At 49.7% G+C, this 25,095-nt stretch overlaps 1 protein-coding gene across 4 annotated transcripts in view; it reads right to left on the reverse strand.

The window, feature by feature from the left end:
- Positions 1-25,095, reverse strand: part of HJURP (Holliday junction recognition protein) — a 678,247-nt gene that overhangs the window by 425,355 nt on the left and 227,797 nt on the right. For all 4 annotated transcript variants that reach the window (XM_085606804.1, XM_085606808.1, XM_085606805.1 and 1 more), the window contains one exon: positions 20,140-20,202. In XM_085606804.1, the coding sequence (XP_085462930.1) occupies positions 20,140-20,202 (63 nt within the window). The remainder of the gene's footprint in view (positions 1-20,139; positions 20,203-25,095) is intronic.

Genomic DNA, 25,095 nt, shown 5'->3' on the forward strand with positions numbered 1-25,095 from the left:
TGACTGGCAGGGACCCAGGGCACACCAATTAAAGTGCATCAGTAGTCTGGCAAAAAGTGGGGGAGTTACTGCAACAGAAACCCACTTTCCTACACCTGGCAGAACCCTCTTGCATCCAGCATGGTTGGCCATGACCCCCACTAAATTAATAGTTCTCCCTTGGAACATGAACGGCTTGCTGGCCCAGATTTTAACAATCTGCAGTGCTACAGTAAATTAAGCCGCACAGGCCAGTGGTTGTTCTATTGCAGGAGACGTACTAACTGGGTTTCGCGCTGCACATTTTCAGGCCAATTTGAATATGACAGGGTTTTTCATTCTGGATTCACATGCGGCTCAAGAGTGGGATCCATATTGCTACATAAGTCCTTTCCCATAGCTGTGACTGGTCAGCATACAGACCAGCAGGGCAGCTACCTGGTAGTTGAAGGCCGCCTGGAGGCCAAACACTACAATTTTGTCTCAAGTTAAATCTCTCCCGCCATTGCAGCAGCCCTCCCTTCAGTTACTACGCTCCTTTATTCTGACCCTCCCTCATGGGTCCACTGAGCTCGGTGGGGACTTTAATGATACTCCCAACCCCGAGATTGATGTTTCCATGGCCCCATACCCGGTTGGGCGCACCCAGTCCATCTGTCTTTCGCCCTGGACTGACTCTGTTGGTCTTTGTGATGTTTGGCGCTCCTCACATCCCGCTCTACGCCCCTATACTCATCACTTGGCGGCCCATGCCACCGGGCATCAACCTCCTGAGGTTACCGACAGCTGAACTCCTTTCTGTCCAATCTATACATACTCTCCCACATGACATCTCCAAACACGCTCCCTTGTTATTGACCTGGGGGATATGGCCAGATACACTTACCTGCTGGGAGATTCAGTGCCTGGCAGTTGAAGGATGAGAAGTGCACCACCTGTGTGGAAGAAGAACTCCAGACGTTGTGGGCATCCTGCAAGGCTTCCCTGAAGGGCTACCTCAAGGGATATGTGAGTCGCGACGAGGCCCTTCACCTGGCGCAGTTGAATGACATGGAGGGCCAAATACTGTGCTTGGAGACTGACCTGCGTCGCTGTGCTATTGACAAAGTCCACCGTCTCCTAGCTGTGGCCTGCACCGAACTGATACAGACCTTCCTTGACGAGGCAAAGCAGTGCTGGATGGCCTCCATGCAGAGGGTGTATGAATCCGGAGACAAATCGGGGGAAGACAAATCGGGTTGGCAACCCACGGCATCTGTGAGAAGTTGGCCGAGTATATGCTGTCCACTAATTAAAGTGGGCACCTTGCACCAATCCAAACGACCCTTATAATGTATGCGGTCAAAGATAACTTTTAAAAAGCTATCCTAGTGGTAGCTGTGGAGAGCATTCTTCAGGCTTAATCTTGAAGGAATGTAAAGCATCTTGTTTTACCAGAATATCACCTCCTGAATGACTAAATGAAGTGGAACCACACAGTAGTTATATAAAAATATGTATTTATTACTATAACACTCTCTACTATCCTCTACACGAGGATAGAACACAAAGCACACAATACGAGATCAATAGAACAGTTGTAAGTAGCACAATATACAGTGGGCTCCAGGGGGAGACCAAACCATATACTAAAATAGTGGTATAACAATCACTACTTGAGTCAAGACACAGTCTAGAACACGTAGAATCGCTGGGACACCAAGGAACCACCCAAGGTGAGTAGACAGGGACCCCACGGAGTACGGGTACAGTGTGCCAACAACGCCGCGGGCTCTGTACAATTATATGGGAAAGTCGCGGTTACAGTTTTAAAGTTTAAGGACCCTTCTAGGAGGACTTTGAGCAAAACCCTTTGGAACTTATGAGGTTGGAGTGCCACCCCACCCGTGGATACAGTAGTACTCGAGTTACCTATCCCAGAGGAGCCGGGTGCATAGGTCTGGAGTGGTGTCGGAAACTGCCGTTATTCTTAATGGAGGGCTGTGAAGTAGTACTGCTGCTGTGAAGGTGAAGACGGTCCGGAGGAATCAAAGCCTGGATTCTGGAAGGAATGAACCTGAAAGCAGAGGGGACAGAGTCTGGGTCACTTCAGAGTGACCAGGGGCTCAGTAGACGAATGCCCACCAATGTCGGGTGCCTCAGGTGCGAAGAAGGGATGCTTGACTCAGCAGCCACGAGGACCATGAGACGTCGAGGACAACCAGGAGCCAGATGAGAGCTGTCCCACAAAGGATGTCGAGTGCTGAGGGGTAGTGTCCGGCTGGATCACCAACAAGACTTGGCAAAAGCAACCCACGCAGGAAGGTTAAGCAGGTTACGGTGTGGACCAGCAAGGTCCACGAGACTCACCAAGCAATGGGGTCGAGAAGGCTGGCACTAGATAAACCAGTGACCCCATGAAGCTCGCTTCTGAAGGGTGGAATCATACCGGTGTGGAGGTATGATTCCAAGGAGTTTGATACCAAACACGATATGTTTCTATGCAGCCGTTTTCGAGAGGTTAAAATGCACCCCTACCTATATGTCCGGCTGAGTCACAGACAACCTGGGAGAATGGTCTCCGAAGGCTGCAGAGGGGCTCTGCTCATGCAAGAGCACCCTCTCACTAAAAACCCAGCACCCTCCCTTCAGGATTGATAAGGCCTGCTATAGGGGTGACTTATACATTTTAAGTGTAGTGACCTATAGATCTAGTGAACCTATATCTAATGTAAGTGGTGCAAGCACCATCCTACACAGGTTGTAGTAGCAGGCCTGTAGTTCCATTTTGCATGGCCTCTCATGGGTGGCATAATACATGCTTCAGCCCATGGGAGGACTCTGGGGTACCTATGCCCTGGGTATATGTGTACCATATACTAGGGACTTATAAGGGCACCCCAGTAACCAATCTGGACTGTACCAAAGTACATGCATAGCAATTTTAGGGAGAAAGCAGATAGACTGGGGTCCCGATTAGCAGGATCCCAGTCAAACTAGTCAAAAACCAGCAAAACACCAGGCAAAAAGTGGGGGTAACCATGCAGTCACATCCTACCTTCCTACAGCATCTTCGACAGGGTGGTACCGGTGATCAGGGACTCATCGGGACATCTGCTAGAAGATCTGCAGGACTTAGCTCAAACGTTTGCTGACTTTTAGAGCTGGTCTCATGGCACCCACCACCGCCAGCAGAGGCCACGGACCCGCTTAATTCCAAGGGAAATGAGGCAGTGGAGAGGAAAAAAACTTGACTTAAAGCAGCTTTAACAGCTAGAGTCTAGGTTCAGGTCGCAGTTGGGTTCACCACCCGCATGGGATCCAGAGAGCCCAAAACAATCTGCCTAGAACATGCTTGGGTGGTTGAACTCCCTATAAACTCCTGTTCGTGGTTAAGATGTGGGTTCCAGACATTGGCAGCGGAAATGCCTTTTGATATCAGTGAACATTTGGATGTTTTACAGGACCTTAATGACTTGAGGAGATGCTGAGAGCAACGTCTAACAGAAACATTCTGCCACTGGTGAAGTGAAGGAAGCACTGGCTACTTCAGGGGAGGGGGGGGGGGGGGGGGGGGCGGAAGAGCGGGCCCTCCAGGCAGCTCCAGAAACAGAATCGGTGCAACATAAGAAACCTTGACCTCCGTGACATCTCCAGTCGCCGCCGAACCTTTTCGCTCGTTCCCTGATGACCGGGAACCGACTTGGGTGACGAGCTGCCTGGGGAGGCCTAGTGTGATCGACGGAGCCGGGCCTCGATTTCCCCATCGGCCCAACAGAGCTACAATCCCATTGGCGTGAGGCTTTCTGACCCCGCCTGGCCCCTATACGTCACATCGGACATACGCACAGCATGCCCTAGGGTGGCCATGGGAGCCTGGAGCGGTGAGAGCGATTCTCCTGATACGCAGAGGCTGGCCCGATACCCCCCGAGGCCCCGTGGTGCCAGTGGCCAAGGGTGGGTCTGAGGACCGGCAAACCCAGCCGGATCGTGGTAGGGGGTCTCCTTCTCGCACCCATCATACTGCTCAGCCCGTCTGCCTGCTGTTCGGCTCCCTGGTTCCTCCCTCGCTGTGGTGGGGTGCCTGCGGATCCTTTATACCTGTGCAGTGGGCCACTGCAAAGCCACATTACGCTCTGTTTAGCCACACATTGAACGCTGGGCCTCGGCATGGACTCTAGTATGTATTCCTCCTTTCTTTGGGTAGCACCCCTGCGCAGGTGGACCCTGTATATTGTACAACACAGGAATTATTAACCCAGCTTCAACCCACTGTGTCATGCTGCTCTTCGCCACCCCTTCTCCTGCTATCTCAAGTCCCACCATGCAGTTTTCTCTTCCTTCTCACACTGTCATGGGAAAAGCGGACTCTAAACAAAGGAAGCTACCTTTTGAGAAGGCAGCAAATAGCGCTGTCCCCCCTGGCCCCAATATGGTGGATGGGGGTGCATCTGAAGGGTTTCCCCAACCAACAGTGCATAGTAATGAGGCAGTGATGGCTGAACTACGGGCCGGCTTTAAGGCCCTTGACACTAGGTTTGATGCCCTGGATAGGAGACTGGATACGATGGGGGCTAGGCCTGACAAGCATGACGCGTGATTGGACATAGTGGAGGGTAGAGTTTCTGACCTTGAAGATGGCTCTGCTCAAACAACTAAGCGCCTCGAGCGGATGCTCAAGACCATGGCCATGAAGAAAGAGGACTTAGAGGCCAGGGGGAGACGCAACAATATACGAATCGTGGGCATTCGAGTCCGCGAACACTGGGCGGTTGGATGCGTGTGTTGAGGGCTTGTTAAGTGATCTGTTTGGTCAGGACTCTTTCACCCCACCTTTGTTGTTGAAAGGGCACACCGCACCCTTGGACCCCGCCCAGCTCCGGGGTGCCCTGCTCGTATGATCATCGTACGTCTCCTCAACTTCAGGGACAGGGACACCGCACTGCACCTTGTCTGAGAGCGGGGGTCTCTGGACTGGCAGGGCTCGTCTGTCTCCTTGTATCCGGACTTTACTGCAATGGTTTAGGAGGCATGTCGCAAGTTTGGGGCGGTCAATGTTGCTCTTCGTAAAGCCGGTCTCTGGTATGAAATTCTCTACCCAGCGCGCTTGAAGGTGGACTTTGATGGGAGATCCAGGATCTTTGATTCCCTGGCCGAGGTGAAGGAGCTTCTCAGGCTCCGGTCGAATAATTCACAGCCAAATAGATCACCCACGCCGGATCGTTCTAACAGCATTCCTGATTATGGCGCCAGTTCTGAGCTGTTCTCTGCACATGGCTAGTGCCTCGCTGTTTCAATGTGTGGATACGATCAGTCCTTACTTTCTGTTTTTCTTTCTGTTGTGCTTCTCTTACAGATATTTCTGGAGCCACTGGATATGTGCCTTTACGATTTACTTAATAGACTTTTTGGTATATTCGGGGATTGTTTGGAGCGTTGCCTCCCCCCCTGTGCTTGGTGCACCTGTTTCGTAATGGATGGTTTGAATATTGTATTGGTTGTCATGTTTACATTTGGGATTTGGGGTTTCCCCTACGTAATGTGTACGGGGATGGGTGGGGATGTACTTGTTGTGGGGTATTGATTCCCTTTTTCTTATTTGACCACTTAGTTAAACTTGCTAGATTGTCTTATGATCCACTATTTAGCTTTGCCCAGACTCTTATTGATGTTAGGTTGCACACGCCATACTGAGTACAACACACTGGTATCTGAGAACGTCCAGGGGCTTAATGGCACCATCAAACGCAAGCAGGTGCTTCATTACTTGCAGCGCCATCAGGCTGATGTAGCTTTCCTCTAGGAGATGCACCTCCCCCCCGCACTCCTCTCCAACCTTTGTCCCTAATTGGGACCCCAACAGAATTTTTGCTGGGTACAGTACTTATTCAAGGGGGTCTCGATCCTGGTGCACAAGCTGATACCATTTAGAACTGTGGCGATTTATTCTAACCAGGATGGCAGGTACATTATTGTGAGAAGTTGGCCTGGCATATGCTGGTCACTAGTTATAGTGGCCACCTTGCACCAGTCCAATTCGACTCTTATGGTAGATAGGTTTAAGACAACCTTTTAAAGAAAGCTATCCTAGTGGTAGCTGTGGAGAGCAACCTTCAGACTAAGTCTCAGAGGAATGTAAAGCAGCTTGTTTTACCTTATAATCTCTTGAATTACCAAATGAAAGGACACCATACAGGTATATATATCAAATATATATGTATTTATCTCTAGACACACTCTACTAATCTCTTTATGAGATTAGAAGCCAGATACACATTCAAATGTCAACGTTTCACAATAAATTAAGCACAAATATGGCTGGAGCCCTAGGGGCGTACCAGACCATATACTAAAAAAATGGTATAAGAATGTCGACTTGCAAAATGACAAGGCCTAGGGCCTCGCTGGGGCTTCACTACTGCAGTATTAGCAGGTAAGTAACAGGCCCACGGGAGACGCGTGCAGTGTGTGGCGGTGTCGGCAACCGGATTGGAGCCAACAAGCCTTGGCAACTGCAAGTCTCGTGTAGACTGAAGAAAGTCGATGGTGCAGACCAGCACGGTCTGAGGGACTCACCCAGCGAGGGTAAGTGAGGGCAGGCCTGGAGCAACCAGGGGAGCCCTTTTAGTCGATAGAAAAGTCTTCGGGAGACCCACAAGCCAACGGGCAAGGGATCGCGAAGACGCCTCTTCAGGAAATGCTTCACAGGAGCCCACGGTCACTCGGGACGGGGTAGGCCGCTGATTTTCGCTGCAAGGCCTACTGGAGGCTTGGCCCACAAATGGTCCAATGCACGTTGAACGTCGTGAAGGGGTTACACTCGACAATAGTGCACGGTCCCCGGGTATTGCTGTTCCTCGTCACTCGTGGGGTCCACTCGCCACAGCTCTGCTGGGGACTCACAATGGCCATCGAGAAGTCAGGAAATCCACTTCCGGGGCAGCAGGGACTTCGAACTCCGGCGGGAGCGGGAAAGTTTGCAACCGTTGATTAAGGTTTTTGGTGCCTGCCAAGCAGGGGAGTCACTCCTTGACTCCAAGGGAGATTCTTCTGTCTTACTAAGTTAGTGGCACGTCGAAGAGCCAGGATTCTTCTTTGTAGAGTGTCGTCCAGGGTTATCTGATTTGCAATGGCAAAGCTTGCTATCTTATAGTGAAGATAGGGGAGGGACTAGCTCTATGACCACTCCTCTAGGAGGGCCAGGGGAGGGGGTGGTTACACCCACTTCCCTTTGTCCAGTTTCACGCCAGAGCAGGGACAGGTAGCCCCTGAACCGGTTTGAGCTGGCATATGCACAGAGGAGCCTACTGCTAACCCAGTGCGGGACTTCAAAGCACTCTAGGAGTGCACCCACCCAGCCCCAATACACTAAATCCTGTCTGGAAGGTGGTGACACCTCCCTGTGACAGGATGCCTTTTGTTGGGCCTCCTCCACTGCGAGTTTCAGTAAGCAGCAAGAGGGCAGCCCAGTGTCTGTGCTGGTGCCATCCATTTTGTGATGCAGTCATTCCAAAGTTAGCATTTTAATGCACTTAAGAGTATATGGTTTAACCGTATTCACAAACAGCCATAGAGAATAGACTCTGGTAGCTGCAGAGGGGCCCTGCTCAGGCAGAGGTACCCTCTCATATTGTAAACCACGCACCCAGCCCTCAGGATTGATAGGGCCTGCCATAGGGGTGGCTGATAGGCTTATATGTGTGTGTATGGTGAGATATAGAAACCTATATCTCTGTGAGGAGTGCTAACACTACCTCACACAGGCTGCAGTAGCAGGCCTGTGGTGTCAGATTGAGAAGGCTTCCCAGGGGTGGCATAATACATGCTGCAGCCCCTCGTAGGCCTGTGAAGTACCTATGCCCTAGGTACCTAAGGTACCATATACTAGGGGCTCATAAGGTACCACAGTATCCAATCACTAGTGCATCTAATATGCACACCAAGTCGTTTAGAGAGAACAGAGAGACTTGGACCCTGATTAGCAGGGACCCAGCCAGAAACCAGTGTATACATCAGAAAAAAGTGGGGGCAACATAAGTGCAGATCCTACTCTCCTACAATTATGGTTAAGGGATGGCTCCTCTGGCACACTTTACTCCTGGTTAACGTGTATGCACCCAATGTTGACAGTCCAGATTGTTTTGCTTAGTTCCATTCACGGATTGACACTATGGGGGTTGACCACATAATCCTTGGGGGGGGGGGGGGGGGGGGGGGGGGGGGGGGATCTAAATATTCTGCCAACTCTCCAGCTGGGCAGCACTGCCACTTCCCACTTCCCCGACTCCAAACCTAGGGCCAGAAGAACTCTCTCGACACTGACTTGTGCCTATCGCCTCTCTGATGCGTGGCGTCACTTGCACTCAGTAAAACCTGCTTACACGCACTACTCTGCCCTGCACAACACCTGGATGCACTTAGACTATTGGTTATTCACTCCTGGTGTGGCCACTTGGTTGCGCTCCGTCTCCCACCATCCACGTACATTATCGGACAATTCCCCAGTGGCGCTGGGGCTGCAGATCCCTGGGGCCGGGGACAGGATGGGGCAGTGGCGATTTCCCAGAATGGCCCTGCGAGACGCCGGGGGGGGGGGGATCTAAATATTCTGCCAACTCTCCAGCTGGGCAGCACTGCCACTTCCCACTTCCCCGACTCCAAACCTAGGGCCAGAAGAACTCTCTCGACACTGACTTGTGCCTATCGCCTCTCTGATGCGTGGCGTCACTTGCACTCAGTAAAACCTGCTTACACGCACTACTCTGCCCTGCACAACACCTGGATGCACTTAGACTATTGGTTATTCACTCCTGGTGTGGCCACTTGGTTGCGCTCCGTCTCCCACCATCCACGTACATTATCGGACAATTCCCCAGTGGCGCTGGGGCTGCAGATCCCTGGGGCCGGGGACAGGATGGGGCAGTGGCGATTTCCCAGAATGGCCCTGCGAGACGCCGTTTTTGAAGCAGAGTAGCACACTGCGGTCGAAGAGTATTTCGAGTTGAATATGAACACTGTGGACTCTAAGGCATGCTATGGGAGGCTTTCAAAGCCTACATTAGGGGGATATGTATTTCCAAGAGCGCTGGTATTTTAAGGGACATTCGCCGCACTTTGGCAGGGATTGAGACCCAGTTGGCAGCCCTGGACGCGGTCCTGGAAACTTTGCGCTCCGTGCCCGACATTAGACGTATGGCAACGCTGTTGACCGAATTTTAGGAAGCGGCTGATAGGGAGGTTCACTTTTTTGCGAAGTACGCCATAGCCCAACGGTACGAGGAGGAAGAGCGCCTTGGGCGCACACTAGCCAGGCTGATTCACCTCAACCGCATACCCTCATACATCACCGCTCTGTCCGGTTCTCAGGGCGAACTGATCACTGACTGTACTGGTATCACTGATAAGGTGTTTGCTTATCTTGATGAGTTTGCCCTGGTGTGACTAAACGGGCCGCACAGAGATTTTCTCGCTGAGCGGTTGATGGAGTGCTTCAAGCCATTGAAGACATGGACAGCTCAAAAGCGCCTGGCCTTGACGGGATCCCTGGCTGTTTCTATAAAGAATTAAAAAAAAAACATGCCCCGCATCTCATCGATCTGTTTCAGGAGACTATTGAGTGCAGTGAGCTTCCCCCACGCTGCAGGAAGCGGTTGTCGCGCTCCTCCACAGACCCACAGCTGTATGAATCTTACAGGCCCTTCTCGCTGCTGAATTTTGATTACAAAATTCTAGCCAAAATGCTAGCCAACAGGCTTTCCCTGATTGTCGATATGATGATATCGCCAGCACAGTCGGGTTTTATTCCCCGTCGGTCTAGCGAGCTGAACTTGCGCACTTTGTTTGCCACTCTCCGCCGTATCAACCCTTTCCTTCCGGCTACGGCAGTCCTATTGGACGCAAAGAAAGCCTTTGATTCGCTGGAGTGGCCCTTCCTTAGAGATAATCTGGGGTGGCACGGCATTCCTCCAAGGTTCATATCTGTGATATTGTTATTATGCACCGGTTCAACCGCCAGAATTCGTTTGAACGGTGATCTTTCTCCCCCCTTCAAGTTGTCCAGAGGGACCCGGCAGGGCTGTCTCCTTCCCCCCCGTCTCTTCATTCTTGCAATGGACCCCCTTGTCCGACATCTTTTGGAGAAACACCGACATAGGGGATTTCAATATAACACAGGCCCCCTATTGCTTACCCTTTATGCAGATTACGTCATTCTTTATGTTCGTCAACCGGATGACAATTTAGATCCGATCCTTCGCGAATTCATCCGATTTGGCGCCTTGTCAGGGCTGCAAATCAACTGGGGTAAGTCAGAGGTATTTTCCCTGACTGACGCCCGCTGCAACCGCACCTCGGAATTCCCACTTAAGTGGTGTTACGACCCTGTCAAGTACCTTGGCATACACGTTCACAGAGACCAATCACAAATTGCTCGATTAAATTACAGGCCGGCCTTGGCGAAACTCTATGATAGCATCGACCGATGGTTAAAGCTTCCCCTCTCCATGGCCGGGAGAATGGCCCTCATCAAAATGGTCGTGCTCCCGCAGTTTCTATATTTGTTTCAAAATATTCCTATCCCATTGTACCGGAGCTTCTTTGCGACTTTCCGCTCTCAACTTCTGCGCCTGGTATGGGGGGGAGGGGGGGGGGGGTGGCCAGCCCAGAGTCTGCTGGGACGCTTTCACTTTGCCCTTTGAACGCGGGGAATTTGGGGTACCTGATTTCCGTATTATCGGATTGCACAGTGTAGTTTTTTGCGCCACTGGTTTCACGCTGATACACGAATTCCAGGAGCTGACCTTGCCATCCCCTCCCCTATTTCCGCGCTATTACCTGTGGGAGTCCCACGTGACCCACATGATTTGCAGACTCTCTCCACAACCAGCTGGGCATGGAAATAACTGGCCCGCGCCACCTGGCTGGCACTGCTCTACTCCTTCATCCTTTCCTTTGGCCAGGAACCTGAGGATTCCCATCACCAAGAAGGCCGTAGTGCAGTGCACACAATCGAAATTCAACTTGGAGACCTTTGGAGATCTCTTCTCGAACAATCATATTTTCTCACGCTGTGAGGACGCCCGCTTCTCTGATGCCACCTTTCTAGACCATTTTATTGTACGTCGGTTATTGAGTGCACTAAGGGCCACTGTCCCGACTTACCCTATAGAGCCGCCTGACTTTCCCCCATTGTCCCTTCTCCTTAAGGACGTCAGTGGTGAACACTTGATGTCTAAAATGTATGAAGCAGCTATCACACTCCTTCCCCCTAGGGATCTAAAATTGAGGCAGACCTGGGAGCGCGACCTGGGCCCACCCCTATTGAATGCTCAATAGCTTTTTTGTTGCGAACAAACCCGTAAGATTTCTTTTAATTACAGGCATAAACTGTTACATTTTAAATTCCTCCGGAGAGCATACGTTACGCCATGTATGGTCCACCGCATGGACTCCGCCAGGCCCCATGCTTGCCCGCTCTGCAAGACCCCCATGGCAGATTTTGCACACATGGCTTGGTCCTGCACTAAGGTGGCCCTGTTCTGGGGTAAAGATTTTGAGGCTATATCTTCAATACTGGACCGCCCCCCCCCCCCCCCCCCCCTTCCCCCTCATGGCCCTGTTGGGATATGTTGGAGATCTCCCCAAATCACGTAGGAGCTTTTGCGCCCTTGCCCTACTGCTGGTGAAAAGAGAAGTAGCCAAGTTCTGGGGTAACAGGCACCCCCACCCCCACTGTGAAGGGCTGGTTGCATAGCATGACCTACTGTAACACTAACACTGAACTATACGCCCAGCTACAACCCCCTGCCTCCCGCCCTCTAGATATTTGGCAGCCATTCAAGTTGTACTTGTTAGAGCAGACGTCAGTGAGCTCGCAAACTGACCCAGAGCCCACCACAATGCAGTGATGTTGTACTCGCTATATTTCGTTCTTCTTTTCTATGATCTACCATGTATGTACTCAGGGTTACAGTATGCAGTGTAATGACGTATTGTGTAGAATTGTGGATCTCAAGATGATAGGATTGTCTTTGTTGGGAAAAAATCTCTAAATAAAAGATTTTTTTTGAAAAAAGGAAGCACTGGCAACTTCTGGCTGGATTACAAAGATCGGGGATCTAGTGCGGGAGAAAATAATCAACAAGAATTCAGGCTATCTTACACAGCGCCTGTGCCAATCCTGGCTATTGAAGGTACAGGAACTGTGCTTTTACCGCCTCTTAACGGCAGCAAATACAAGCAATTTGTGTTTATTATCTTATCAAACCACATCATGTGGCCGTTCTACATAGAAGGCCTTGAGAGCTCCTGGGTAGTTACCTGCCTCCTCTCACTACCTTACAGGAAGTCCCGTTACAAGGTTTGACCATCAATGAAGCTTCTTCACCCCCGCTGGGGACAGCTAACTCTGAGGTATCACAACTTCTAGGTACATCGTCAAATACAACTACACAGATTACAGCTCTACAAGCAGACAATGATGGTGTTTATAACATAGCACCATTGGAGTCAGCTACCAGGCCTACACAGTTTCACAAACCTCCCACACTTGTACAAACAGCCTCCGGCCATTATGTTGACTTTGATGACTTATTGATCCAATTTCAAACAGGGAACTAAGTAGATCGATTGAGATCTCTGATGTTACTTTAGCAATTGAAAATTGTCCCTCTGAGAAAACCCCAGGACCCAATAAAATTCCCTCAGATAATTTTAAATCCTTACCTCAGTTTTAGGCACCCCTAATAACTAATGTCCTAAGATAGTCAACCATGAGGCCTCTGGTTAAAACCTGGGAAGAGGCCACCATTATTCCTATTTTTAAAAAGGGAGATAAAAGCCAGCCACACTGCTACCAACCAATTTCACTCCAGGCCTAGGAACAGTAGAGCAGACTCTAAATCTGTCCCTCATAGTCCAAAAATACACAAACGCTGAAAAAGGACGTGCCCATCTTGACTTTATGAACCTAACGCGCTTTTGACACAGTGGTTTGCTCCAGATTATGGTCAATAATGTCAGATTTAGGTACAGATAGGGCAATAATCTCTTTGCTGCATAGGCTTCATGCACATCCCACAGCTAGAGTGCGTTAAACTACGAACGTGGATCTCACAGAAAGTTTTCAGTCAGCAACAGGGGTTAGGCTGAATTGTGTCCTGGCCCCATTCCTTTTCTTAATTTACATCACTGCACTTGGTGACCACTTAGTAAAGGCCTGAAAAGATATCCCCAAAATCAACTCAGGAGAAATCCCTGTCCTGCTTTAGGCAGATAATGCTGTCCTAATGGCTCGAACAGCTAATGGTCTCCAATCTTTCTTAGATGCTTTTAACAATTTTATTGACAACCTAGGACTTAAAACTAACCGAACCAGGTTTTTTATAATGAAATGTAGCCCAAAAATGTCAAAGACCAGAAAGATTTTGCATGGTGGAGAAGTTGGAAAAAAATCCTATTTCACTTACCTGGGCGTCCCTATTGATACTGATTTTAACTGGAGGTTTTTATGAATGTTAGAGTTTTACAATTTCAAAGGGCAATTGATGCTGTTTTTAGATTTGCAGAAAGGCTGGTACATAAACCCACGAGTGAGCTGCTATTAATCTTTAAAAGTAAATGTTTATCAGTTGCAACATTTGGGGCAGGTATCTGGGGACACGTAAACTGTAAAGCCCTCCAGATTGTATGTTTATAAAGACTTCACACTCCACTCCAACATCATTTTGCCACGAGGAGGTAGGTCTAAACTATTTGGAGGAGAACATCAAATTACAACCCTCTTATTGTGGCAGCGTATTTGGAAAAATCCAGAAACCCAGTTATGTAGAACAGTGCTGTTAGATTGCATGAATCTAGACAATTGCTTATACATTCCTTTGCTCAAATCTATCAAAAAGGACTTTGAAATTCTGGGCAACCCAGCTTTTTATCACAACCTGGCTCTTTTATCCAACATCTCCTCAGCACACACAAAAAATACTTTTTTGTCAACATGCGCAAAAGGCACGACAGGGTGATAGCCGGGAGAGTGCGTAGCCAACTTTTGGGCTCTACTACTACGCCTAGCACTTTATTTACAAGAGAGCCAAGACTTCTTCATGGAGCAAAGTTAGATGATCCTCTGTCAGCCGGTCGTAGGATGGAGGCATCTAGGGGGGAATTGTCTTGAAGGGGAGGGAGTAGCTCTTTAGCTCATCTGGAGACCCACTTGTCAGAAGTAATGTGTTGCCAGAGGTGGAGGTGATGGGGGATCCTGCCACCAACCGAACAGCCGTGTTCTGGAAGGGCCAGACTACGAAGGTTTAGAGGCTGAAGCTGCGCTAATCTGTGAAGAGACAGGTGCCATCAAAGGGAATGTCCATGAGCGAAGCCTGGACATCCCCTGAAATGCCAGATGTTCTCAACTTGGTGTGGTGTCTAACAGTTACAGTCATTGAAATCGCTCTGCCCAGTGAGTCAGTTGCGTCTAAGCCACATCGTATGGTGAACTTTGCTGCATCTCTCCCATCTGCTACGGCTTGAGAGAGGATGGCCAAGATCGTTGGGGTGGGTAGTGAGGACATTTGGGTTGCCCCGGGGCAAGTCAGTGGGCAATCATCCTGTTCACAGGAGCCCCTGTTCTAGGTTTGGACCAAGTTACCAGAAGGACATCCGTGAGGGCTTCATTAAAAGGCAGCAGGGATTCCGAAGAAGAAGCTCCAGGCTGTAGCACCTCCGTCAAGATGTTAGTCCCGACCACCACAGAGGGTAACTGGAACCACAAAATTGGTCCTAGGATGCTTGTTTCAGGTCCAGGGAGGACCTGGCTTGGCAGTTCAGACTGGACTGTTGCCATGAGGCAGCAGGTCAGGGCTGATATGCATATGGCCAGGTCCAAACTGGGGTGGCATGGTGAGCAAAAGAATGATGTATTTAACTAAGATATATTGACTGGGGCGAATGTTTTGATTTGTTCTGCATTCCGTCCATCAAGTGTGTGTCTTTTGCCTCAGCCACAATACGCACCATCATTGCCTAAGAAGCTCCTTACTCCGTAGCTACGGTGGAGAGGGGCATGCCAGTATCTTGAGAGGTTTCCAGTCCGCTGGCTTTACCGAATTCCTCATACCAGTCCATCACCTCATATGGCTGATCTTCTAAAGGGTCAAGCGACCCCCCCCCCTCAATTCTTCTCCCAAATCCTACCCCTCCAGAATAAGGCCCAGGAAATGAGGTAGGACCTATTGGTCCTGTTGGGGGCGGAATCAGCGGCGGTCGACATGGTACTTACCCCATGTTGTCAGGAATCAGAATAGGGCTAGTCCCAGGGGCGCCGGGAACATCGGCATTGGGACCTGCGTCGTGGAAGGTCACAATGGTAACACCGGCACCGGTCTGGATCCATCTCTGTTTGCATGGGGGAGGGACCGGGGGGGTTATCGGCACTAGAGCCGCTGTCATGGAACGGATGCCCCACCCCCTCCGATCTCGCAGTGCCCAGAGGTGCGCGACGGAGGGGTCAGGCCACTCAAATATGAGGAGCATGGCCTCATAGAATTTTTGATTTGAGAAGGGGGGAGGGGTCACTCAGGCTCCCTGAAAAGCAGAGAGGCACAAAATGGGCCCAGTTGCAGGTTCCGCAGAACAAGGCCTTCAACACCAACGTTCCATTGTCGCGTCAGCCGACGGACAGGGAGAAGACGAAGCACGCTTCAGCTTCTTGTGCCTCTTACCTGGATGTCCCTACGATCTCAAGTGGGACGAAGAGGACTTTGGGCTATTTGAGCAGTGCCGGGACCGTGTCCTTCAAGAAGCCGGGTATGGTGTTGAGGGCCTCGAGCAGCTTCAGGGACCGCTTCCTCAAACCCTTCGGTGCCATGGCCCAGCAGTCGGAAACGACTTGGAGTTGTGGTCACGCTCTAGACACCACAGGTAGACCAAATGGAGATCTGTCACCGACATGGTGCGATGACAGGCACCACACAGATTGAACCCCAAAGTCTTGCTAGAGGACATTCCTACACACCAAAATGGGGTCGACAAAAAGTCAAAAAATCTTGTCAAAAAGTGACAACTCTCTTCATGGATCAGCTCTTGACTGTCGTGAAAAGAAAACTTACATAGGCGTGCCGAGGGGGTGACCCTATAGGTGACACACACGTCACTTCCGGCTCGGACAACATCACATGGATCTGACCAACGCCACCTACTGGCATGCAGGGGCATTGCTTGAAGAAAAATCTTTCGGATCAAGGCTGACGCCTGAGAAATTTAAGGGTAAGGAATCTGTGGCTAGATGTCTATCAGATATTTCCAAATGTGGGGGGATAGCGCACTTTAAAAAAAAACAAAAATGGCTCCGGGTTGGTTAGTACCTTCCAGATGTTCTTAAAAGCTAATCCATCTTTTATACACTTTGTGCTGGGAAGCATGTTTGCAGGTTTACCGCTTGTCTTATTACTATCTGTTGGGACACTGATTTTATTCTATTTGCTCCGCAATGGATGTTCTGCCACATGACCAAATGGGGATGGCACTACCACATGTGCTACTGTGTCGTGCGAAAATGATGCAGTCCTTTGGGGCACCCTTGCTTCAAGAACTAAATGATAACTGGTCCTTGTCCTTTCGCCCTATCTGCAGCCCGTATTCCGCTGTCAGCTGTGCACTTTCCAATGTTCCCTGGATATATGCTTGGGGATGCAACCAGACCAATCTATGGACATTACACTGATGGTGGGTACCCTAAAGACTCACGTGTACAGATGCCCTGTGCGAGTGCCGTTGATTCAAAACGCATATTATGGGCCTTCCTGGGATGCTTCAGTTCTGGGTGACTTGGATCCCGACTCATTCTCTGCAGAGCACTACTGACCGTCACACCTTCAGCGACTGATGAGGGGGTTGGAATTTAACATGTTTGTTCTCTGGAGCTGGCGAGTGAGGTGCCACCGGAATATCGTCTGTGGAAGATGGGAACAGCAATGTTTTCTCTACTGTTTGGCACATTTAAACAATCTGGTAGTTTCAAGCAGTGCAGATCTTTTAATTCCGCTATGTTTTTATTAGCTAAATTGCTTTTAGAATGAAGGGGAGAGGATGTGGCCTAACGGCTAGAGCGATCGACTTTGGAGCTGTGGAACCGAGTTCGAGTTGCAGCAGGGACGCTCAACATCCTGTGATTCTGGGTAAATCACTTAATCTCCCCGTGCCTAACAAAACAAAGAATGTGTCAGTCTGTAACGCAACGGGTGCTCATGTAAAACGCTCTGATACCTTCAGTTCTAGTTTGTGCTATATAAAATTCCCCCCCAAAAATATGTATTTTGATTTACCTTTTTACTAATGGGTTTTTAAATACAATTTGGCTTGCTGTATGCTTTTATTGTAAAAGAAGCACAATGCTTTTATGATTTTAGGTTTCATATTAAATCTATGTTTTTAGTATCAGTTTCAGGAAGCTTTTTAGTCACCTTACGTCCAAGGAGGGGGTTTTATGTGGTCATATTAGGCCCGGGTGAATACATCACCATTTTACATGTTTACGTTTTAAAGTTGACATCTTTCTTGTGCGTTCACATTTGACACACATCTGCTTGTGTGCCTGTATGTATAATATTCTCTGAAATGACTTTTGCTTACATTTACATGTGTTTGTAGGCATATAATCAGAGTCTTGTACATTCTCTATGAAAGCAAAAGTTCACTGCACAAAATGTTAATGTTTGATATTATTATTACGGCGACACCTCCGTCACCATAGAATCAATAATGACTGCAACTTCGGCATGGCAACAAGGGTGAAGTTTATTATGCACACGACATCACTCCTTTGTTGATTTAGAGGAGCTTTTCACTGACCTTGTCGAAGACGCCCCATGTCAGAATTCCAGCCCAACTAAAACCAATTTACATCCTGAGAAGGATGGTGCCCAGCTCAACACCAAAACAGGCTCCCAGACGAAACATACCCCAGCTAACTGGGGCATTAGATCACCCTGCAGGGATTCTGGCAGATTCACCTACCCTAGGCCCACTACGATACAGAGGAGCACCAATATAATTGTACTTTTAATTAAGCATTTCATCTATGTAACAGCACAAGAGTAAAATTGTTATTTTTCCTTACAATTCTTGTGATAAAGATTACTTTGTTTAGTTTCCTTCTATTGATTATTGCAGCACATGTATTTTACCTAAGAATCTTATTTTTCAATAAATATTGAAATGCCAATTTGAGTATTTCTTGTGTCTACCTTTGGGCATGCATGAGTTACCAAATGAAAGGGTTCTAAATCTGTTTCCACAATTTCCTTGGGGAGTCAGGGTTGTCATGTTCTGAAGTGGCACATACCACCTGTTACGTTGCTAGGTTAGGGGTACAGATGGTGTGCTAGCCAGGACTCAGGCCAACACAGCCTGACTCAGTCTTGCATAGTTTTGACATTTATATTGTCCAACAAACGTACAGTTTTACTGGGAAAGTTTGACCCGTAAAACACGAGAAGGTAGAGTACGGCGGGTTGTCACAGAGAGCTTAAAGGTCACATAAAAGCAACACTGATGTTATGGCAACAAGAAATACCATCTTGATGGTAAGAAGCTGCAAAGGACAGCTGCGAAGCAGCTCAATAGGAGTACACATCAAAAATGTGACAAGTTAAGGTCCCAGTGGAAAAGGGAAAAAGCAAAGAGAAAATACATGTTGTAGGCCTTTCAAAAAAATGCATCACAACAGGTCATTTAGATAAGGATAGCTAATCCAGCAACCGCAAAAAGCCAGAAAGACACAAAACAAGCAACAAAACGTCAGATAACTGTCTGACGGGGGTCAATCTGCTGTGTGCAAAACTAAGCCAGAAACCTGTCCTAAAGACAGGTGTATATTGTCTTTGTCGACGGATTTTTGGCTGCCAAGATGACATCCACCGCCTCCAGACCAATGTCCAAGGTGTTCAGGTGTCGATACTCTATCTCCAACCATGAAAGTGAAGATTGTGAAAGACCAGGTGCATAACCCTGCCCTATTGCTGCAATACCATATGGTTCCAGAATGGAAGCCTAATCTCAGGACAGATGTTCATAACTAAGAGGTCTGGATAACATACTCTTCATGCAGTCTGGGGCCACTAGAATTACCTGGGCCTGGTCAGTCCTGATCTTTTTCAAAATTCGGGCAAGCGAGATATCAGAAGAAGGGCATACAAGAATGCCAAATTCTACTGTAGGCATAAGACATCTTCTTGTGAGAGATGACTTGGAAACTCCAACTTGTAAAACTGTTCACATTGCGCATTGTGGGTGGTGGCGAACAGATTGAGCCAAGAATCTCCCCAATCACTGAAGAGGACTTCCGACATCTAAGGGTGCAATTGCTACTCGTGATAGTTAGGCGTCAAAGGCTGAAATTTCTTGATAGTCCAGCCAATTTCAGAGGTGTAGTTCCTTCTGTCACAGGGTCCATGCTTTTTGCTATACCACATGCCAGTGGTGGTGTCCATAAGCACCTGTACCAGCCTTACTTTGATGGATTGAAGGAAAACTACAAACACAAAGCAGATGGCCCTCGGTTCAAGAAGGTTGAAATGGAGCCAAGACTCACATTGGTCACCACTGTCAGCTCTGTGTGTGGTAGGGACAGGGGTCTGCCACTCAGGCAATTGCTGTCCAACAAGCACCATTGCAAGCTTTTTGCAGGCTCCTCTGAAATCTGGACGTGGGCTGAGAGGTTCCATCTTTTTCGGGCCACTGAGTCTTCAGACCCCACTACAGAGCCTGCATATGCCAACTGGCATGTACAACCATCAGTGTGCAGGAGGTCATCAGTCCCAGCAGCTTCAGAGTTGGCCTGACTTAAATCCAGTTTGGAGGCTGAAAAATAGGGATCATAGCCTGAATGTCCTGGATTCTTCTTTCTGGGAGAAAAGAAAAAAACCATACTGTGTCCAGAATGGCTCCAATGAGGAGGAGCGTCTGAGGAGCCCAGTGAAGGGACTGGCTTTGTACTGTAAAATATATCACTCAAGTCCAACTCTCAATTCCATCAGATTACCAAAAGGAGATTATCTTCTTGTGGCCACGTTTGGTGGAAATCAAATGGTAAGTAAATGGATTTTGCTGCAGAGCTCTGACATTACAAAAGGAATACTTTCAGAGCCCTGGTACGGTTAGACTTTCTAGGTAGAGGAAATGGGCTCTTACCATAGCGCCAGACTGAGGCGAGGCATTTGACCTATCTGATTGGCCACTTCCTGCATCTGCATCCTTGAAAGAAAAAACAAAACATTAATATATTTAAATCTGTGGATTGTGTCAGTACAACATTTAAGCTAAAAAAAAAAGGAACATTACAACTTATTAACAAACTGACAAAATATTAAACTTGTATCTGCTTTTCTTAAGCACAGTAAACATAAAAAAGAAACAGGAAAAAAAATCCAACTGTAAGAACTGTCATGGTGAACTCGCTTCCACTGTCAAAACAAGGAAAACAGGTAAACTTCAAAGCAATCTACCCTCAGAACCTGCTCTTCATTACATAAAATCTCAGTCTCTATAAATCACTGTCAAAAAGCTGCAAAGCTCTAAGTCTTGGAAGATACATACTTAACTTAGGCAGATAATGCTGTCCTAATGCCTCGAACAGCTAATGGTCTCCAATCTTTGTTAGATACTTTTAACAATTTGGACAACCTAGGACTTAAAACTAACCGAACCAGGTTGTTTATAATGAAATGTAGCCCAAAAATGTCAAAGACCAGAAAGTTTTTGGCTTGGTGGAGAAGAAGTGGGAAAAAAATCCCACTTCACTTACCTGGGCGTCCCTATTGCTACTGATTTTAACTGGAGGTTTTTATTGAATGTTAGAGTTGTATAATTTCAAAGGGCAATTGATGCTGTTTTTAGATTTGCAGAAAGGCTGGTACATAAACCCACGAGTGAGCTGCTATTAATCTTTAAAAGTAAATGTTTATCAGTTGCAACATTTGGGGCAGGTATCTGGGAACACGTAAACTGTAAAGCCCTCCAGATTGTATGTTTATAAAGACTTCTGGCTACCCCACACTCCACTCCAACATCATTTGCCACGAGGAATTAGGTCTAAACTATTTGGAGGAGAACATCAAATTACAACCCGTCATATTGTGGCAGTGTATTTGGAAAAATCCAGAAGCCCAATTATGTAGAACAGTGCTGTTAGATTGCATGAATCTAGACAATTGCTTAGACATTCCTCTGCTCAAATCTGTCAAAAAGGGCTTTGAAAGTCTGGGCATCCCAGCTTTTTATCACAACCTGGCTCTTTTATCCAACATCTCCTCAGCACACACCAAAAATATTTTTTTGTTAACATGCGCAAAAGGCATGACAGGGTGATAGCCGGGAGAGTGCGGAGTCAACTTTTGGGTTCTACTACTACGCCTAGCACTATATTTAGAAGAAAGCCACGACTTCGCCATGGAGCAACATTAGATGATCCTCTGTCAGCCAGTCGAAGGATGGAGGTGTGGAGGGGGAATGGTCTTGAAGAGGAGGGAGTAGCTCAGTAGCTCATCTGAAGACCCACCTGTCAGAAGTAATGTGTTGCCAGTGGTGGAGGTGATGGCGGATCCTGCCACCAACCGAACAGCAGTGTTCTGGAAGGGCCAGACTAGGAAGCTTTGGAGGCTGAAGCTGCGCTAATCTGTGAAGAGACGGGCGCCATCAAAGAGCATGTCCATGAGCGAAGCCTGGACATCCCCTGAAATGCCAGATGTTAACTTGGCGTGGTGTCTAATCAATCAATCAATACATTTATAGAGCGCACTACATACCTGTGAGGGTCTCAAGGCGCTAGGGGGGGGTAGGTGCTGTCATTGCTCAAAAACAGGTCTTGAGAAGTTTCCTGAAGGCCACTCGGTCCTGAGTCTGTCGCAGGTGGATGAGGAGGGTGTTCCGGGTCTTGGCGGCGAGGTGGGAGAACAATCTGCCCCCGGTGGTTGTTCTTCGGATGCGGGGGATGGCGGCGAGGGCGAGGTTGGCAGAGCGAAGCTGGCGGTTTAGGGTGCAGAAGGTGAGACGTCTGTTGAGGTATGTTGGTCCGGTGTTGTGGAGTGCCTTGTGAGAGTGGGTGAGGAGCTTGAAGGTGATCCTCTTGTTGATGGGGAGCCAGTGCAGGTCTCTCAGGTGGGGTGTGATGTGGCTGTTGCGGGGTGTGTCGAGGATGAGGCAAGCAGAGGCGTTCTGTATCCGTTGTAGTCGTTTTAGGAGTTTGGTCGATGCCCCTGCGTAGAGGGCGTTGCCGTAGTCCAGTCTGCTGCTGACAAGGGCCTGGGTGACCGTCCTTCTCTTCTCGGTGGGAATCCATCTGTAGATCTTGCAGAGCATGCGGAGGGTGTTGAAGCAGGAGGATGAGACGGCGTTGACCTGGAGAGCGATGCGTCGAGGATGAAACCCAGGTTGAGTGCGTGGTCGGTGGGTGTTGGTGCAGTTCCTAGTGTTGTCAGCCACCAGGAGCCATCCCAGGCGGAGGGTGTGGAGCAGAGGATGAGGACCTCCGTCTTGTCCGAGTTCAGTTTCAGGCGGCTGTTTTTCATCCATTCAGCAATGGTTTTCATTCCTTAGTGGAGGTTGGTTCCGGCGGTGGAGGGGTCCTTGGTGAGGGAGAGGATCAGCTGGGTGTAGTCGGCGTAGGAGATGATGTTGAGGTCGTGTGAGCGGACGAGGTTGGCGAGCGGTGCCATATAGACATTGAAGAGGGTCGGGCTGAGGGATGATCCTTGGGGTACGCCGCAGATGATCTGGGAGGCTTGGGATCGGAATGGCGGGAGGCGGACGCTCTGGGTTCTGCCGGAGAGGAAGGAGGTGGTACATTCCAGGGCCTTGTCGCGTCGTGGAGACGTGTGCGTAGGGTGTGGTGGCAGACGGTGTTGAAGGCGGCTGAGAGGTCCAGGAGGATGAGGGCTGCGGTTTCTCCGCTATCCAGGATGGCTCTGATGTCGTCGGTGGCAGCGATGAGGGCAGTTTCGGTGCTGTGGTTTTTGCGGAATCATGACTGGGATGGGTCCAGGATTTTGTTGTCCTCAAGGTAGTGGGTTAATTGCTTGTAGATGATCTTCTCGATGACCTTTGCCGGGAACGGGAGCAGGGAGATGGGCCGGAAGTTCTTGAGGTATCTCGCGTCCGCCTTGTTTTTTTTTAGCAGGGCGTTGATCTCTGCTTGCTTCCAGCTCTCCGGGAAGGTTGCAGTCTCGAAGGAGATGTTTATGATCTTGCGGAGATGGGGTGCGATGGTGGAGCTGGCCTTGTTGAAGATGTGGTGCGGGCATGGGTCTGAAGGAGAGCCGGAGTGGATGGTGTTCATGGTTTTGATGGTGTTGTCGTCGTTCACGTGGGTCCATGTGAGCAGTGTGTTGGTGCGGATGGTGGCTGGTGATTCTGAGGTGTTGGTGGCTGTCTGGGGGTCTGGTTGTCGAAGCCGTCGTGGATGTCGGTGATCTTTCAATGGAAGAAGATGGTTAGAGAGTTACACAGGTCTTGTGATGGCGAATGCTGTTGGTGTTTGAGCTGGGGTTGGAGAGTTCCTTCACGATGTTGAAGAGCTCTTTGCGGTCGTGTGCGTTGTGGTAAAGGCGGTCCTTGAAGGAGGTCCTTTTGGCGGTTCGGATGAGGTGATGGTGTCTGCAGATGGCGCTCTTATGGGCTGCATAGTTGTCTGGGGTCTGGTCGCGGCACCACTTGTTTTCGAGCTTTCGGCAGGTCTGCTTGGAGACCTGGAGTTCGGCGGTGAACCAGTTGGCCTTTCTGTCGGAGCGTCTGTTGGAGGGTTTCTTGATCGGGGCGAGCGTGTTGGCGCAGTCGTAGATACATTGTCTGAGGTTGCGGGCGGCAGTGGAGGTGTTGGTGGGGTCCGTTGGCGGGCGAGGGTGGTGATTAGCTGGTGAGCGGTGACTTTGCTCCAGCTGCGGCGGGGATCTGGTGAGTGTGGTGGTGCCTGGTGGGTTTCTGGAAGGTGAAGTGGATGCAGCGGTGGTCGGTCCAGTGGAGTTCGGTGGTGTGGCTGACGGTGATGTGGTAGCTTGCGGAGAAGATGGGGTCCAGCGTGTGTCCGGCGGAGTGGGTGGGTGTCGTGACTAGCTGTCTGAGTCCGAGGTTGGCGATCAGGGTGGAGGAGTTGCGGTCGTTGTTGTTCTCGAGATGGAAGTTGAGGTCTCCGAGGAGGATGTAGTCTGTGGAGGCGAGGGTGTGCGTGCTTATGAGGTCGCCGACGGAGTCGCTAAACTGAGGCCGGGGTCCGGGGGGGTCTGTAGACGAGTGTTCCTCTGAGGGTGGTGTTCGCGTTGATGTGGATCTGGAAGTGCAGGTGTTCGGCGGTGCTGAGGGTACCGTCGGTGCTGGTCGAGATCCTGAGGGTGTTCTTGTGAATGATGGCGATTCCTCCTCCAGCTCCGTTGGTACGGTCTCTGCGGGTGACCTTGTAGCCGTCCGGGATGGCTATGGTGATGTCGGGGGCAGAGGAGGCGTTCAACCAGGTCTCTGTTAGGAAGGCGATTTCCGGGGAGGATGTGTCGAGCAGGTCCCAGAGTTCGGCAGCGTGTTTGCGTACGGAGCAGGTGTTAAGTAGTATGCATCTGAGGTGGTTGCGTTCTGACTCGGTGGGTTGTTTGGCGGCTTGCAGGCTGGTGTAGCTGCAGCTCCGGCAGGAGAAGGGTCCTTGAGTGCGCTTCGGGCGGCCAGGAAGCAGGTGTGTGATCGTCCGGAGTTGAGTGCGTGGAGGGTGCTGGCGTCGTAGTGGCATCGGTCATCGTGGCGGTCGCGGGGACCAGGTGGTCTGGCGCTGGGCACGGTCCAGGTGTGGACGGGCGCAGACGGGCTTGCCAGCGGCGCACCCGCTGCGCGAGGCCGCCCTAATAAGGGGTGTTGGGAGGGAGGAGCAGCTGGGAGGCAGGAGCGGGACGAATGGGTGAGCAGGGGGGCGGGGCCGCAGGGGACGCAGCGGAGGGAAAACGGGTGAAAAGCAGGGGCACAGAAGGCAAAAGGGCACAAGAGGCAAAAGGCAAAGGGGCACAAAAGGCAAAGGCAAAAAGGGGCACAGAGGAAAAAAGGGGCACAGAGGGCAAAAACAGTACAACAACAATTTAGCAAAAACGGTACAACAACAATTTAGCAGTGAAAACA

The sequence above is a fragment of the Triturus cristatus genome, chromosome 5_2 (assembly GCF_964204655.1).
Source record: "Triturus cristatus chromosome 5_2, aTriCri1.1, whole genome shotgun sequence".
NCBI classification, from domain to species: Eukaryota; Metazoa; Chordata; class Amphibia; order Caudata; family Salamandridae; genus Triturus; species Triturus cristatus.